The sequence below is a fragment of the Crinia signifera genome, chromosome 7 (genome assembly GCF_055691185.1).
Source record: "Crinia signifera chromosome 7, ASM5569118v1, whole genome shotgun sequence".
Lineage (NCBI taxonomy): Eukaryota > Metazoa > Chordata > Amphibia > Anura > Myobatrachidae > Crinia > Crinia signifera.
This window is the reverse complement of record NC_139223.1, coordinates 153,500,443-153,519,609: the sequence shown is the minus strand read 5'-3', so window position 1 is coordinate 153,519,609 and position 19,167 is coordinate 153,500,443. Positions and strand designations below refer to the sequence as shown.

At 43.6% G+C, this 19,167-nt stretch overlaps 1 protein-coding gene across 1 annotated transcript in view; it reads right to left on the bottom strand.

The window, feature by feature from the left end:
• Nucleotides 1–7,929: 7,929 nt before the first annotated feature.
• The window catches only part of ACVR1C (activin A receptor type 1C), a 102,169-nt gene continuing 90,931 nt past the window's right edge, over nucleotides 7,930–19,167 (bottom strand). The window contains exons 5-9 of the mRNA XM_083154021.1: nucleotides 17,876–18,043; nucleotides 15,653–15,809; nucleotides 12,641–12,765; nucleotides 11,306–11,436; nucleotides 7,930–8,813 (exon numbers count right to left, since the gene is read on the bottom strand). Coding sequence (XP_083010147.1) covers nucleotides 8,688–8,813; nucleotides 11,306–11,436; nucleotides 12,641–12,765; nucleotides 15,653–15,809; nucleotides 17,876–18,043 — 707 coding nt within the window. The 3' untranslated portion in view covers nucleotides 7,930–8,687. The remainder of the gene's footprint in view (nucleotides 8,814–11,305; nucleotides 11,437–12,640; nucleotides 12,766–15,652; nucleotides 15,810–17,875; nucleotides 18,044–19,167) is intronic.

Genomic DNA, 19,167 nt, shown 5'->3' with positions numbered 1-19,167 from the left:
GTCACAAAGATACAAGGTACAGTATTAGCATTCTGTATAATCACAGTTAAATGAAATGTAATACAAAGCTTGTAAAATGTTTTATGCAGTAGTTATGATTTGTTATAGTGATATTACCCTGGTGAGGTACAGTACATTCAGGTAAGGGGAAGCAGGTGCTGCAGGTGAGGAGCTTTCATAATTTGTAATAGAACAGAATGTTACGCTCATACGTGCCCAGGAAAGCCAGGCATTCACACAGTATATTAGCACGGTTATTATGGCAAGTGATAGCAAGGAAGCTTCTCCCGAACTTCCACTATCACGTTAGAATTACAATCTATTACTGAAGATTAGGTCTACTTGCCCACACACATGGGTATATTTACTACAGAAGTGCCCACAGCAACCAACCAATCAGATTCTACTTTTTTATCTAGCACCTTCTAGAACATAATAGAGAAGATCTGATTGGTTGCTATGGGCACCATCTCTGCTTCTAAACCCCTGCACTTTAGTAAATGCAACCTATAGCATAAAGGCCCCCATACACTTGGGGAGATGTACTAAACCTTAAAGTGACAAACTACCAATCAATCAGCCCCCAACTGTCATTTTTCAAATACAGCCGGTGACATGAAAGTTAGCAGCTGATTGGCTGGTGGTTTATCACTCTCTATATATCACTTTTCAAGCTTAGTACATCTGGCCCCATATGCACTTTGGGCACGATTTCTCCCGATCCAGGAAATCGGCCCAAATCGAATGTGTATGACTTCCATCCCGATGCGCAGTCCCATGCGCATCGGAACGGAGGTCAGGCTGGCTGCACATAAGATAAGTCATATGTGTAGCCCATCAGCGACACATCGCCATGCTTTTTAGCACCCGCGGTGTGTCGCATACAATGTGGTCTGTAGGTGTGTTCCTATCTGCACACACCTACAGTGTCTGCAGAGCGTGGAAGCGCCAGGCAGGAGACGTGCTCTCCCCACTCTGCATCCCCAGCAGGTGGCAGGCAGGAAATGAAAAATAATAAAAACCAAAAAGTATGGGCAGTCGCTGATTTTTAAATGATACTGCCCCCCCCCCCCCCCAGACCCCCCACCCCTGCCTTCAGGTCCTGGGAGTTACTGTACATGTGATAAATTGCATGTATAAAATGGCACATCAAGTGCCAAATCGTCTGTGAGCCTCCCGGGAAGCTGCCAGAGGAGCTCAAGAGAAATCGGGTCAAACAAGTCAGACTAGTGTATGGGGGCCATTAGCTGGTCTTTAAGGCCATAATATAACTGACTACCTAATTCAGTAAATTGTCTGGTATTGGCACATGTATTATTATTGTTATTATTATTACTATGAGCAGGATGCATGATCATGAAAAAATGCTGCCAAATCTCAGAAAATGGCATTTTCTGAGGTTTGGCCACTTGCCTTATATGCATCAAGCCTCAGAATGCAATAGATTCAGGGACTTGGATGCAGTGGTGAACTCCATTTGTTGATGGCCTTGGGACCACAGAAAATTTGTGTGGCCAGGACTGGGATGTGGGACAAGGACCAGGATGCCTGGATCATACGGAGATATGCGGACAGTACTGAGATGTATGGATCAGACAGGATGTGCGGCCAAGACTGGGATGTTCTGCCTCTAGTGGCTGGGACTGGGATGTAGGCAAGGACTTGGATGTGTGGATTGTACTGGGATATGCAGTCAGGACAGGGATGTGTGGAGCAGGACTGGGATGTGGAGCAGGACTCGGATGCAGTGACGTAATTAGATATTTGCAGGCCCTTATAGCAGAAGTTTGTAAGGGCCCCTATATACCAACTACTGGTAATAAATATATACTGTATAATACATGCAATTTTGACAGGGAATGTGGGCCCCTCTCAGTTCTGGGCCCCAGAGCAGCTGCACTCCTTGCACATACGGTAGTTACGCCCTAGCTAGAACATGTGGATCGGACTGGAATATTTGAATAGGACTGGGAGGTGCTGGCACACCTGGGAATTATGGCTACGACTGGCATGTGTGGATTGAACCGGAATGTGGAGCAGGACTGGAATGTGTGGATCGGACTGGAAGATGTGGGGCCAGGACTAGGATGAGCGGCATGGATTGGGATGTGTGGCTAATAGGACTGCAATGTGCAGCTAGAACTGGTATGTGCGGATCAGACCGGGATCTGTAACCGGGGCTGGGATGTGGGGCAAGGACTGGGATGTGTGGGTCAGACTGGGATGTGTAGGTCGGACTGGGAAGGACTGTAATGTGTGGATTGTACCCACTAACTGGAAGATACAATGTGTGGTTCATTGAAAGTTATTAACATTTGACTATACTGCTAAGCTGCTATTATCATTTTAAAAATGACAAATCAAATTTAGCAGTGAATTAGTAAAACGTAAAATGATACTATTGTAATTAATGCGCTTTCTAATTCTATCTTTACATAACGCGTTTGCTCTGCAGGAGATTAGTTCTGTTGTCTCAAAATAACCCAACACATGAGAAATTGGTAAAACGGATTGTGATCACAGATAATAAGTGCACCTGACGCGCTTCACTGTGCGGATATAACAAAGATAATTAAATCCATTATTATCGAGTAGAGAGCTACTGTAAACATAAGAAACGAAGAAAATATTCTTAGGTTAAGCAAACTATAAATATTATTCAACTGCCAATACCAACAATGCATAAACATATTAAACGATAGACTCTTGCTTAAAGTGAACCTGTCTCCAGTTCTAGTGTCATTTCTATCCTGTAAAACAATATTACCTTAGGAATCCATTCACTCAAACGCCAGCTCTAGATGCTCTTTCTCCAACATTCAGGAAAACTCGATAAAAAATACTTGCAAAAATATATATATATAATACTAAAGCACAATAAAGTTAGAATGTAATTTAGCCATAGTGATGCAGCTAAAATGATCCCTGACTGAATTTTCCATTGACATTCTTTGTAAAACTAGTTCTAGGTACATAAAAATATTTCTTCAATACACGATTGATCCTGCATTGGTGTATCTAGCACATTAAGGATTATTTGGCTTATTTCAAATATGACACAAGTTCTATACTAGTTTATGTCACAAAACGCTCATTACAACATTTAACACTGAAAATCATGAGGGAGAATGATTACATAACAGATAAGGAAGCAGCAAGCACTGGTTGGTGAGGGATGGTTTCAGTTTTACAGATAATGATAGTACATGTGTTACTTATGCTACATTGTGCTTAGGGGGGTATTCAATCTGGGATTCCGTCTGTGGAAACATCCCAACAGTCGGAACCACGGGCCGTTTTTTGCTCAGCTCGACTGTAACTCGACAAAATTCAATGTTCCGGCTGCCGAGTGTTGGAAAGTGGGTGTGTCTGCGAAAACGGACGCATATTGTCGAAAAACGGCCGTGAATTCCGCCGCCATTTACGACAAAACAGATCCGACTTGTTTTGTCATAATCTGCCTTCAATGCTGTCGGAAATGACAGCATTGAATAGGTGAAAGCCGCTATTTCTGAGATTGAATACTACACTTAGTCTGTACCTATTATGTTTTTTTTTAAATGACATCACAGGTAAACATCTGCATTATTACCTTTGATCTGTTTTCCAGTGAAGATAACAAGTCATATTTAAAACAGGGTCATTAAAAAAAGACAAAATAAATGCGGAGTTAAAAAAAATAAGTATGGAATGTATATACGATATGCTTCTCATACACTTAAAAGAGTCATTTAATTGTAATCAGTGTTAACACTTAAAGGATAATTACACCCCAAACTGAAAATTTTATTTGAGTGAAAGTTACACCTGATCCCTTACGTAAGGGGAGATGCATCAGAAGCTTAGAGAGAAAGAAATTGGAGAGATATTAAAAATAACCAATGAGCTCCTGCTATTTTCAAATATGGTCTATAAAATGACAGTTAGGAGCAAATAGGTTGGTACTTTACTTTATCTCTCTACTTGATGCATCTCACCCATAGGGTGAACCAAGGTTTCCCTGACGTCGTATGTAAGTGAATGGGTATTGGCAGTGTGTTATCATTGGTCAAGTAAAGGATGGCAGACATTGCAGGAACTTTCACTCTCCCGATGAGTTTTCTTGCCCCTGACAAGCAGCCATGGAATACAGCAACATCAGGAGCAAACAAAGTAGTGCCAGCTGGGCACAAGGCTCGATTTCAGCAGGACAGATCCCATTTTGGAGCTCAGCCCTATTTCACAATAAGAATAGCTGGGAATTGAGAGTTTTCTCCAATTACCTGCTGCTCTGACTAGTGCAGCAGCAAGAGAAGGGTGTGTTCCACATTCGCAGGTACAAGCAGCCTCGAATGGTCCTTTAATGGGAGCTTAATGCGGTAGTGATGGTACAGGGTGTAAGAATGTGGCCACAATCCCTCCTCCTAGACCAGGGCTGGGCAACACCGGCCCTCCAGATGTTAGTGAACTACACATCCCAGGATGCTTTGCATTAGTTTTGCTATGTGGCCATGCTGAAACTGATGCAAGGCATGCTGGGATGTGTAGTTCATCAACATCTGGAGGGCCGGTATTGCCCAGCCATGTCCTAGACAAAGGATGCATTCCAAACCAAATCCCAGTAACCACAGGTTGGTAGGTATACTATAAGTGGGAATAATAATTTATTTATTTATTAGCAGTTTCTTATATAGCGCACACAGATTCCGCAGCGCTTTACAGAGAATATTTGAACATTCACATCAGTCCCTGCCCCAGTGGAGCTTACAATCTATATTCCCTACCACATGTACACGCATTCATTCTAGGGTAAATTTTGTATGGATCCAATTAGCCTACCAGTATATATTTGGATTGTGGGAGGAAACTGGAGTACCCGGAGGAAACCCACGCAAGTACGGGGAGAATATACAAACTCCGCACAGTTAGGGCCATGGTGGGAATCGAACCCGTGACCTCAGCGCTGTGAGGCAGTAATGCAATAATAGGGATTACTTCCCAGGCCATTCTCAGAATGCAGTGGCCTTATATATCTCCTTCTGAATCTCTAATGGGGAACCTGGATACTGCTCCCAGACTTGTATTCCTTGAGTGCAGGTGGCACAGGGTGTTGCGGCAGTTTTCCAACTGCCCCCAAGCAATATAAAATGTAATAAGGAAATCACCACATTTGAGCCATTCAAAAAGAAGCTGGTAAAAGTCTTCAGTTGGGATATGGTCATTAGGTCGACAAGAATTGGGTCGACATGCTGAAAGGTCGACATGGGTCTAGGTCTACTGGTCATTAGGTCGACACAAAAATTAGGTCAACATGGGCAAGGTCAACAGTCAAAAGGTCGACATGGGGTTTTTCACTGTTTCTGAGCCGACATGTGCCGACAGGCGGTATTTCATGCCCTACCATCCACTAGGGCGTGGTGAGAGGAAAAAATAGTGTGCCGAGCATCGCAGCAAGCCATGTGAGGGGATGCGGTGCTACGTTTCCATGTCGACTTTGTCGACATTCGGGGGGAAACTGTGAAAAACCCAATGTCGACCGTTTGACTGTCGACCTTGCCCATGTCGACCTAATGACCTGTTGACCTAGACCCATGTCAACCTTTCAGCAAGTAGAACTTATGGTGTCGACCATTCTCTTGTAGGCTTAATGATCCAAACCCCTCCAATTGAAAGAGCATTTGCTACTGTATATAACATAATGGTATCAATAACTGGCAGCCGAGTTAGTTCTGGCCTGCAATTGCACTTTACAGGCAGGCACCCTTTGTATACAATTTTAATCTTGAAGCTTTTAACCTACAACGCTAATAGTGATTTTGCTTAAATATAAGAAGGCTAATAGCAACTTGTTAATGGTGGAATGCTTTCACTTTCTATTACATCGTCTACATTAGAAATGATATTCTAAGTACCTGGAGGTGCCTCTTACCTCACTTATTATTTATAAATTCAGGTATTTTAAATTCCAGTTATAATGCATTTCACAAATTAACTCCCCTCACTGCCAGCACCACATAACAACAACAACAAAAACATTAACAACACTGTAAGAAATGCTTCAACGAACACTGACTTCAACATATTTGTCTTTTCTGTTGTCATAAATCAAGTAAATGTGCACATCTGCTCTCTGCCTCCTCACTGATTCGGGGAGGAAGCGCGTGACCGTGGTCCTGGGCTGCTTCCCCTCCTTCAAGGATCAATTGGGAGAACAGAGCCGGCCCACGAGAGCAGATGTGCCTGCGATACAGCACACTACAGTAACATGAAAGCAGCCAAAGGGGAGCTCTAGAGCTGGAGGTCCATCAACTGACAGCGGAACTTAATGCAGGGAGAGGACAAGCCCGTGAAGTGGTCTGGTCCCTGTAGCAGCCGCACTCCCTGAACATCCTGTCGCTATAACCTTGTATCCTGTATGTGAAAACATTTCTATTTTGAGTGTGATACATTGTATTCTTTATTAGCAAATGTCTGAAAATAAAGCCCCATACACACTTAGAGATATTACGATATCGCTCATTTTGACCCTTCTGAATGATATGGTTTGTAATATTACTTAGTGTGTACACTTAATATCATTAACGATGCGCGCTCCTGCATCCTCCACTGTCCGTACATACACTACATTATCAAGATGACATCACTGAACAATATCGTTAACAATATCTATCAGTGTGTATACTGTACATTATATCGTCCGCTCAGGGGTGCAAGGGAAATCGTTGTGAACTCGCGTGTAGCCGGCTTCCACCTACAGCTGGGAACATGGACAAATAAAGGTCATATCGACACATATACAGAATAAGGCAGCGGCGTTTTAAGACAGGATAGGGCCCCTGGGTAAATTATGTGGGCTCCCTTCCTCCATGACGCTGGCTCACTTTGCCAGAGTCCCCCCCCCCCCCCGCGTTTCCAGCGATATCAGTATACATGGTGCCTATCTTTGCCATATTTACAGCGTATTTATCTTATTTTAAAGAAATCACAGACCATTTGCCTTACCCACAATGCTTCTATGGGTATGGGTTGTTGCGTCGACCGACCTAAGATCGACATGCATTGGGTCGACCACTGAAGGTCAACATGGCTTAGGTCAACGCAAGGTCAACACGGATGGAAGGTCGACACAAAAATTAGGTCGACAGTGTCTAGGTTGACAGTCAAAAGGTCAACACGGGTTTGCCACTCTTTTGTCCCGAATGTCGACATAGTCATGGACACCGTGTCGGTGCACCGCTTCCCTTGGCTGCACCCACCATGCTTCATGGCACAGTGGGCACACCATTCTATTCTCCCTCCATGTCTCAGTGGATGGTAGGGCATGAAATACCGCCTGTACATGTTGGCTGATAAAATATTGAAAAACCCCATGTCAACCCTTTCACTGTCGACCTAGAGACACTGCCGACCTAATGCTTGAGTCAACCTCCCATCCATGTCGACAGTAAGCACGTCAACCTATTTTGGGTGTCATCCTAAGCCATGTCGACCTTCAGTGGTCAACACAATGCATGTCGACATTTGGTATATCGACCCAATGACTGTATACAGCTTCCATTATAGATGCATCACTGGGAAAAGGTACCACCTGGAAAATGAGCACAATGGTGGGCTGTATAAGTACTGTTTGTAGCAGACACACAGGGCTGCCACTAGCAATTTTGGGGCCCAGGACATATTTGTAGTCCCGGCACCCCCTCACTTCACTTACCGCCCGGCTCTTGGTCCACCACCCCCCTTCCGCTGTGCTGCCTGTGCTCGCTGAACAAAGCCCTGCTCACGAAGCGCAGGCTTCTTCACCTCTGGACACACTTAAAATGTGGCACCGGCTGGTGAGCCAATCAGATCTTGCGCACCGTTAGCCAATCAGAGCTGTTGCCGGTACGCAAGCTCTGATTGGCTCACCAGCCAGTGCCACATTTTAAGTGGCCGCTAGTGTCCAGAGGTGAAGAAGCCTGCGCTTCGTGAGCAGGGCTTTGTTCAGCGCACTGAGCGCAGGCAGCACAGCGGAGGCAGTCGAGTGGGGTACGATGGGTAGAATGAGTGGCCCCGGCCCTTACCTCTCTCTCAGAAAGGCTGGGCCCGGGGCAGCTGTAACCACAGCACCCCCCTGATGGCGGCCCTGCAGTCATGGAATGTACTTACCGCCTCTCTGTACATATTCTTCTATAAATATATTTCTTTATAGCTTAATTAGATAAATCACAAGAAAGCTTTTACAAAAAAAGGTTAGTGTGCCTTTAAGTAACTGCCAAGTCTATTCCCTTAGAACAAAACACAATCTTGTCCTTAATGAATAACAAGTAACAACTTTTTTTTTCACAGAACATTATTGTATCAGGTATATACCCAGCTGATCTTGTTACAAAAACATTTTTTTTGAAAAAAGAAAATAAATGTAATAATGAATCATTACTCTAAGCATATGCTGTTGTTCAAATAGTGTATTTCTGTATTTAGTGTATAGATCATTTCTTGAGCTGACTTTTTTAAAATGTACAGCCCTTCTCTTTTCTTGCTAACTGTAATATATACGTATTAGTCCTCGAAAAAAAAAGGGCCAGTTAGTCAGCAAACGGCTGTCATCAAGAAGCCTTTTGTTCTTAAATCTTCCAGTCGGGCACTTGTTACATTTGAGGTAGAAGAATCATAGCTACGAAGCAATCTCAGGTACATATTGTGAGTGCTGTAGTCTTACAGACGTGTAATTACAGCTTGAAATCTTCATCCACACAAAGCTGGGCAATGGTCTTCTTTATACGGAGAGCTGTCAGGCGAGCTTTACCGTTGGCATACCAGCACTCCCGCATTATCCTTCCCATAACCCGAAGAGCCTAAAAACCATAAAAAAAATATATTCACAACCTACTTCTGGATCTTTAAGGTTTTATTGCAATCAAAATAAAAATACAATAATTAAAATGACATAACAAAACTACTGGCACATTTAATTTAATGGATAAAAAAAAAACGTAGTTTTAGATAAAGTGGGCCTTGCCGTCTTCAGGCCCGTACACACTAGTACAATCCCACCGACACTGACATTGGCAGCGACGGGACCCGGCAGGAGGGATCAGCATTGGCAAGTGCATACACCAGGGGTTCACAAACTGTGTGAAGTGGAACCCTAGCACTTGCAGGGGTGACCTGCGTTGGTGGTCCAGGACCAATTTAAATTATTTATGGTGAGTGTAATATTCAAAACCAGTACCAAGGGGGCGGTGGGGGGTGCGGGGGCGACAGTCATGCTGCAGCATGGCCGTCGTTGATGATGTCCTCCCTCATCCAATCATGACTGGATGAGGGAGGGGGTCGTTAATGACTTGCCAGAGCGCGCATCGGTAACGATGCACAGCATACACACTGGTCGATATTGTGACCAACATTGTCTAGTGTGTATGGGTCTTTAATACAATGCTGCACTGGAACAACCTCCCGCCACCCATCAGGCTTTCTGATTCCCTTACCTCCTTCAAGCGCTCCCTCAAAACCCACTTCTTCCGACTAGCCTATCCCTCCTCCTCCTAACCTCTTTCTCTTCTCCTATGCTGCCTACCCTACCCCTCCATCCGTTCCCATCCGTTCCTACTTATCCTATCGTTTTTCGTTTATCTACCTACCTCCTTTTAGTCTGTTAACTCTTATGAGTAGGGCCCTCCTTCCTCACGTACTCACCCTACCTCTTTACCTCACCTGTGCTCCTGTTCTGTTCTTCCCTTCCTCTACTTCATCTTCAGTCTCCTCGACAATTTCGACACCTACTTCAGAACTGATGCTGATTTTAGTTCTACCAGCTATACCCCTATTTATGCTGTATTTTATAAACACACCCTGTACATTACCTTGTAATTTGTTTTTGTTTGCTATGTATGGCGCTGCAAACACTTTGTGGCGCCTTATAAATAAATGAACTACTACTAATAATAAAAATCAAATTCGACCACCAGTGGGTAGATTATTCAGCATAGTGGTACGTAATTCATTTTTGATTACCCCCACACTGTATCTATGGATAACTTTGACCATTGTGGTATAAAACTGTACACTGATTATATGTTTGACGTGAACCTGGCCATTTGTCCATAGATTGGCCGGGGACTATTGAATGTATATCGTGATCTGGACTGTTCTGATTTTAAGACGTTTGTAACCTTGCCCCCTGTGGCTTGTCTAATACAACCTGGTGGTATGTAATTTACCTTTTTAAATCCTTGGTTTCTCACACCCTTTTTACATGGATAAGGGGAACAGATTTTCTCTCTTTAGTTTCAGAATTATCATCTTTCTGAAATTTGTGTTTGAACCACCTCTTTTTAAAGGAGACCCTATCCAGTAAATTCTGATGGTATGATTCATTATGAACCTTTTTTGACCTCATAGTCACCTTTATATATTTCTGTTGGTGCTGATCTGATTTGGTGCGGGTCCTCCATTTCCCATCTATCTGCCTCATTTCATGTGGAGCTATAGTTCTCCTTCAAGTTGTCACTCACTGTAGTATTTACACCCTATCTTCACCGATTCTTCTCTTCCCATCGTCCTCCTCTCCTACCCTGCTCTTTGTCCGGAATTGTGTTCTTTTTTCTGATTAGCATAAATTGTTGTATTAAATATGTATGTTTTTATTTATTTATGTTTATTGTGATTCACAGTATGAAGTGTAACTTCCATCGCCCCTGAGGAAGTCATTCTATATGACGAAACGCGTTGGGAATTATATTCGTTATTGGAAATCTCCACTTCAGGGACACTACTTCATCCTACTTGTTATATGAAATGTATCATCCATATACTGTGATGTCAACTCTTGGCCCAAAGGGCATTTTTTACCGTTATTAATAAACTGTGATTTTATTCAGTTGTTCTAATCACATTTATTAGCGCACCCTGCATCTCCCTTCTTTTTTCATACCCCTATTTATGCTGTATTTTATAAAAACACCCTGTACATTACCTTGTAATTTGTTTTTGTTTGCTATGTATGGCGCTGCGAACACTTTGTGGCGCCTTATAAATAAATGAACTACTACTAATAATAAAAATCAAATTAATAATATAATCATTAATTATTGTTATAAATACATAAAAACAGCTAGCGATGATAGTGCAAAAAATCATATTGAAGGAGAAAATACATTCTATTTTATTGCTGTGTTGGTAAAGAGAAGTCCTGTCGGCTGAACATTCCAGTGGTCTGACTGGAAACGTTGGGGTACTCAAGTTATGCAATATTATTTAGCTTAGTAAAATACAGTCATAAAATACATTCAAGCTAAACAGCAGCTTTAATTGCTATTGAATACATTTAAATACAGATCTCTAATACCTCAAAGCTCTGCCACTGGTTTGGCACGTTGGGTCGCAGCTTCTGTTCACAAACAGCCTTTCTCATATCTTCCAATGAAGGATCAGAAGGCACAATGTCATAGTAAGGCAACTGGTATTCATCCACAACACCTGAAACAGGAGAAAGCAAAATAATGGTGTATGTGTATATATACATATGAAGAGGGGATGGTGCCCATTGCAACCAATCAGATGATGTCTAACATTTTCTAGGATGCAATACAGAAATGATTGGTTGGTATGAGGAACAATACCAATTTTAGAAGCTTTAGTAAATGTATCCTATTACCCGACAGAGCGATTATGAGATCAGAGTGCACACAGAGTAATATTTATCTATTTTCAGCTGTCTTCAATGGAATCTGGGGTCTGGAACGAGATAGGGTTGGCCGCTAATGGCTAATGCAACAGCAGATACAGTATACAGGTACACTATTGATTCTACTGGAGAAGAGGATCGAAGGGCTACGTGGGATGTAGGTAAGTATGTGTGTAAGTATGAGTGTGCAAGTGTGCTTTATTTAAGATTAACTGTCAAGGTGTGTGTGTGTTCTGTCTTTATTGTGATATTTGTTTACTGGTGGAATTGCAGGTACCAGGGTGCCCTTTAATAACCTGCATGCTGGTACTTATGGTTCTCTATACTGTATACTATATGCTACCTATCCCCCCCCCCCCCCCAGCCCCGGAGGTTGCCTCTGTGCTGCTAAGCTGCTGCCCTCTGTGTGTACTTGACAAGGAGGTGGACTGGGTAGGATGTGGCGGTGGGGGGTGCTAGCATTGAAGCGGAGGCAGGGGTGGATAGGTAGAGGGGACGGTGGGCTTTGGGAGCCGCCAGTGACTGGGTGCACGGAGGATCCGTGGACTGCTGCTGTGTGGGGACATGCAGCTGCGGTGGCTCGTCTGTGCCCGCTGTAGCCGGTACCTGTCAGGCTGTCGCCGTCCCCCCGTTACAGACCTTGATTAACGCTAGAATATTTAGGTTTACTGACCAATAAATTCCTTTTTAAACCTGGGAGCCTCTTGCATAGGAAACCAGAAAAGAGTAAAATACAGTATTTATTAGGTACTCTTTAATGAAGGTCCTATTTCTGCTGACCCCACACAATCCCCACCCATTTATTTACATCAGATGGCACTTACAATATCCTAAAACGCTCTATTCATTAGGTTATGATACAAGGACAATTTTCCGTTGTTCAGAATAAAGCGGCAGATATCTCAATAGCTTTTATGCAGTACAAATAATAACAGGAACAGGGTAGTAAATATAATAAGAGAGAATTAATAAAACATAGACAAAGAAGACACTTACCGCCCACAGAACATCTCCGTGCTATTTCCCAGTATACCAGGCCGAGTGAGTAGATGTCTGCGCATTTGAATGACTCAAAGTGATTCATTTTTATAGAATCGTCCAGTAATTCCGGAGCCATGTACCTAGCGATGAAAGAAAAACAACATGTTTATAGAGATCAGGGAAAACAACAAATCTGCTTAGTGCTGAAAGGACATCGTTAATTCATATGGACAGTAATGCTTGCTAGTGTTGTGGCTATTTCTATATATATCTTATATTATTTCTTATATTATATTTAAGATTTAAACTAGGAAACTTTGAGGCCCATTCAGACCCATTCGTATGGGTCCAAATAAGGCCCCATTGTTGATGGAGGAGGGTCTGCACATACGCCCATGTGCAGATCTCCTGTGCGAACACCTTCAGCGAGTATCACCCCCTTGGGAACGCAGGCGTAGCGCCAGCCCCGTATTCAGCGGTGGAATGTGACCATCGAATGATTTCACTCCCCTTCGGCCGCATGCACGGGGATGTGTTCTCGTACATATCCCCTCGCATGCTAGCGAGGAAATGTGAAGCGGTGCTGACCTGTTCGCTAGGCTGCGAGTATATGCAGCCTAGCGCGCAGGCCTAGGCTAGCCACAGGCCCTTTGTTGTTTTTTGCAATGACATTATAACTGGCAGCTGTTGTACCGCTACAAATCCCAGCTGGTATGGGAGGGAATGATGGGACAGGACTTGTACAGAACCCCCGGTCATACAATACCTGTTCTATATCTATAAAGAGGCAAACCTTTTTGTCAATAACAATAAATATGATGGTCTATGGTCCAGGTTATCATGTAAGAGTTACCTGTATTTACAAAGGTTAATCTGTTTGACTCAATGGGGTAATAGAGGCATTTGGATTAAGCTGGGTACACATATTACCGATCACTTGGCTGATCGTATTTAGTGCTCCCGTTCAGCCAAGTAGTGTGTACCCAGCTTGGTCCCTTATGACCCCATGACTTAGTGAACTAGAAATAGCTCCCTGAGTAAGACCTTATATCGGGAGGCTGGCTCTTTAAATATTAAACTGTACATAAGTTGTGACCTCCCAATTTGACATTTGCTGGAGCGTTGTAGGAGCGTTTTGTGACATTTGCTAATGCTCCTGTGCACATATCTATACAATCATTATGCTGATCAAGATACACAAAAGGGCGAATACACTTGCGATGTCTGAATATGAATGGCGATCTCTCTGTACCCAGATAGATGTGAGTGAATATTCCTTCACCAATGAGATAACCAGAAACAGGGCCGAGACAAGGTCAATTGAGTAATGTATAACCAACGGGGGTATCACCGCAACTGACCTCTCTGCTGTGCCCTATAGGCATATAAAGGTTTCTTTAATCCAATATATCCATCTTGTTAATTTCAATTAGATCAGAGCTCACCTTATGCAGGTGCCCTATGGGCATGTAAAGGTTTCTTTCACGTCCCTCAGGTCGAAAGTGTCCCAATAACCACCAGTCCAGGGTTGATGAAAAAAAGCACTTTAATTCCAATCACAGATGATCCAAACAGGCGATTAACAATAAAAAAATTGTTAAAAAGTTAAAAAAAGGCACTGATGGGGTCCAAAGGGGAAAAAAAGTTTCCGACCACCTCTACCTCACCCGGTCCCCTTTGGACCCCATCAGTGCCTTTTTTTAACTTTTTAACAATTTTTTTTATTGTTATCGCCTGTTTGGATCATCTGTGATTGGAATTAAAGTGCTTTTTTTCATCAACCCTGGACTGGTGGTGATTGGAGAATCACCACCTTTATATGCCTATAGGGCACAGCAGAGAGGTCAGTTGCAGGGGTTGGTTATACATTACTCAATTGACCTTGTCTCGGCCCTGTCTCTGGTTATCTCATTGGTGGAGGAATATTCACTCACATCTATCTGGGTACAGAGAGATCGCCATTCATATTCAGACATCGCAAGTGTATTCGCCCTTTTGTGTATCTGGATCGTGTGCTTTGGGATTGGTAATCCCTGGTGTCTACAGTGCTGAAGTCTGTTGGCGCGGACTATCCTAACTTTTTTTCTGTGTGAAGATTATGCTGATCAGCAGATAGCAAGTTATCGGGCCGCCCAGGTGCGTAGATGTATCTCAAGAGGCCCCATAGCAATCCCTTTTTTGGAGATTTTCACTCGGCTGTGAAGCACACACACAAAGATTCGCACAGCGTGCATATTACTTTGCAAGGTGGGATTTCACTATAGTGGGGTGGCGTCTACCTGATCACTGGCCCCTGTGAATAAGCCCCTAAGACAAAAAAATATGCTTAGTGTGAGCTGGCTCGCATGGCGCATGGCGGCTCACTGACACCATACACATGGGACCTTATTCTGGTCTGTTCGCAACGGACGGACGTTCGCACGGGGACCGATGTTTGGCGTATGCGCAGCTGCATTTCTGTGCATGTGCATACGCCAGGTACATGCGGCCACGGTGAACCGACTGTTTGCCGGGTGCACGCACCCAACATTGCAGGCGGTGGGCAGGGAGGGGGCAGGTGGTGGTGGGGTACTCGACCATGGGAACGCTTAGTGTTTCATGGGTGAGAGTCACTTTATATATGCGTGCATGCACCACATCCTGATGTGGGAGGTTCCCCCTGGCCTGCGAATGGATGTTAATGTAAAACACCCATTCGCATACCGGGGCGAACAAACCTGGTGTGCAAAGGACACCATTCGCAGGGCGGGTTCTGGTTGACTCGCAAGGGTGGAAATTAGCATCCATGCAAGTCAAACAGAACACCCCCCATATGGCGGCTGGGTGCATGATGACACATCTGTATAATCTGCACAGTGCAACACAAATCAAAGGCTATGCCGCAGTGTTCTCATTAGTTCCCAGCAAACGTAGCGGCTTATTCCTCTGAACATTGGTTTAGCCATAAATTGTCTGCTCCGCCTGTGTGTGGGAGATGTGCTCTTGTTAAAGGCAGAAACCCTGCATACATACTGTAGGTCTTATTACCGTTTGGTCCCCACTCTCGGATTTTGCGGGATGTCTATAGTGTTTGTTATTGAATCGTGTTTCACTGCAAGACCCAAGTCAGCAATAGCGCATGTCTCATTTTTCTTCACTAGAATATTTTTGGATTTCAGATCCCTATGTGCTATAGCTGGCTTACCTGGGGACATACAAATGGAATAGAATTAGAATCACAGCGTTCAAAATCATACTTTCTATTTAAATATATAATATGACTAGACATGTGCTCCATAAATGGTTTTAATAAAATCAACATAAGTATAATTGAATGATGTTTGTGTGTGTGTGTGTGTGTGTGTGTGTACGTTCCACGATAATTCTCTAACGCTTTAACTAATCGTCTTCAAACTTTGCACACTACCATGTCATCTTACGGGACAATCTAAGCTCGAAGATGGGTTTAATCGAACAAACCCATAAGGGTGTTGTCATAAGGGTCCATGCTATTTCTGTTGTTTTCATGCATCGTGATATGTCCTTGGAAAGTTTATAACTTTCTCAATACAACCAGGGCCGCTGAAAGTGCAGCCAGGCCCTGGCAAAAACAAAGGGCATGGCCATCTGGAGGGGACGTGACCACGCCCCTGTTAAAAAAAAATTACAGGAGGTGCAGGCTGTGTTCACTGAGCAGCGTGTGCTGAGCAGGGGAGGGAGGCTGTGCTTCTGCGGCAGCCTCTGCTCTCTACTCCCACTGCCCAGTCTCTGCAGCGGGGGAGGGGGCAAAAAGTACCTGCCCCCCCTCCTTGACGGCACTGAATACCACACAATAAACAGATTCCCTTAAGTGGACCCATAACCCCTTGAGTGGTGGGTTTTCCTGAGGCAAGACAAACCCACCAGGGCAGGTTTGTCCTCTCACAGAAATACTCACCACAGAATGGTCCCCTGATCCCCTGGGGCTGCTACTGCCAGGTTCGGCTGTTTGCGTCCACTTGGAGAAGTTCGGGGCCACTTGGGGGGACTTGGGAGCACTCAGGTGTTCGGGTGCTCAGCCGTTTGTCTGTTCGGGCATTCCTGTGTTTGGATGCCCGCACACACGAATGAACGGCCAAACCTAACCGAGCAGCCCTAATTCTCCCCATGTGGCCCTGATCCTCCCAGAGCGTCCCCGATCCACCAGGGGGATGAGACATGGGGGATGGTGGTGCACCAGTGGTTCACTGCTGGAGGCACCACTGGCGTAACCTTTCTTTTTACAGTGGCATGCCGGGAAATTTCTCAGAAGAGCCAGCTCCTGCAGCGCAGCTCAGCCCGAGAAATTTCCGGCCATTCCACCGAAGGGGTTAAAGGCCTATAAGGGTCCATTAAATGAAAAACATTTATACTTTACAAAACTTTTGAGAATTGCATAAGCATAAACTTTTGCCCGTCCATCGGACTTGCCTTAAGACTAGTAAACTATAATATAGTAGCAAGTTAAAGTTACCCCTAGCAACCAATCAGCCTTAATAGTTACATAATATACTATGGGATGCGGTCATTTGGTCTACTGCATTATGGTAGAAAGTCATTAGGTCGAATCCATTAGGTCGACATGCTAAAAGGTCGACATGACTCTAGGTCGACATGGGAAAAGGTCGACATGATTCTAGTTCGAAAGGTCATTAGTTCGACAGGTCATTAGTTCGACAAGGTCATTAGTTCGACATTGTCTATGTCAACATTCACAAGGTCGACATGGAGTTTTTCACTGTTTTTTGAGCCAACATGTGCCGACAGGCGGTATTTCATGCCCTACCATCCACTAGGGCGTGGTGGGAGAATAAAATAGTGTGCCGAGCGTAGCGAGGCACCGTGCCCGACGCATAGCGAGCGCAGCGAGCGATGCGAGGGGATGCAGTGCACTTTAAACTGTGTCCATGTCGACTGTGTTGACATTCAGGTAAAAAAACAGTGAAAAACCCCATGTCGACCTTGTGAATGTCGACATAGACAATGTCGAACTAATGACCTTGTCGAACTAATGACCTGTCGAACTAATGACCTTTCGACCTATAATCATGTCGACCTTTTCCCATGTCGACCTAGAATCATGTCGACCTTTTAGCATGTCGACCTAATGGATTCGACCTAATGACTTTCTACCATAATGCAATAGACCAAATGATCCCAACCCTATACTATACATGTATAAATCATACTAAATGATTCTTCATTCATATAAACTTGCATTTTAGATTTTGTGCTGACATATTGATGACATACCTCGAGTGCCAACTATTTCCATGTGAAGATGTGCCAGCCCGCTGACAATGGATAGGGCCAATTTCATCACTCCCCCAATAGTTACTGTGTTGCGGTTCAGGTAATCGTACAAGGAGCCCTGTTCATGGTATTCAGATACAAGCCAGAGCTGGGTCCAAGTGCCATTATCTACAGAGACAGTAATGAGGTAAGCCAAGCACATTGTTGCTGAAACCATATTAATCATGATTTTTTTTTTTTTTTTTTTAAATAAAGGTGTAACTTTTCTCACCAGGCCCTAGGCGTGTGTGTGTGTGTGTGTGTGTGTGTGTGTGTGTGTGTGTGTGTGTGTAGGAAGGCCTTCTCGCAGTACAGACAATGAATTGCTCCATGCAGTCTACATTATAATGAAGCATAATACACTAATAAATATGATTCTACTATGCACTAATGTGATGTTGTCCCCCAGCCTCTGATGCTCATATTTGTACCATACAATATGTCTTGCTCCCCCAACTTTGGCTACATTTGTCTTGTATATTTCCTCATATCTGTCCTATCCTTCTATATCAGTATCTTATATACTATCCCATATCTGCTCCCAGTATCTTATATACTACCCCATATCTGCTCCCAGTATCTTATATACTACCCATATCTGCTCCCAGTATCTCTTATATACTACCCCATATCTGCTCCCAGTATCTTATATACTACCCCATATCTGCTCCCAGTATCTTATATACTACCCATATCTGCTCCCAGTATCTCTTATATACTTCCCCATATCTGTTCCTAGTATCTTATATACTACCCCATATCTGCTCCCAGTATCTTATATACTACCCCATATCTGCTCCCAGTATCTTATATACTACCCATATCTGCTCCCAGTATCTCTTATATACTTCCCCATATCTGCTCCCAGTATCTTATATACTACCCCATATCTGCTCCCAGTATATTATATAATACCCCATATCTGCTCCAAGTATTTTATATACTACCCCATATTTGCTCCCAGTATCTTATATACTACCCCATATCTGCTCCCAGTATCTCTTATATACTACCCCATATCTGCTCCTAATATATTATATACTACCCCATATCTGCTCCCAGTATCTTATATACTACCCCATATCTGCTCCCAGTATCTTATATACTACCCATATCTATTCCCAGTATATTATATAATACCCCATATCTGCTCCCAGTATCTTATATACTACCCCATATTTGCTCCCAGTATCTTATATACTACCCATATCTGCTCCCAGTACCTCTTATATACTACCCCATATCTGCTCCTA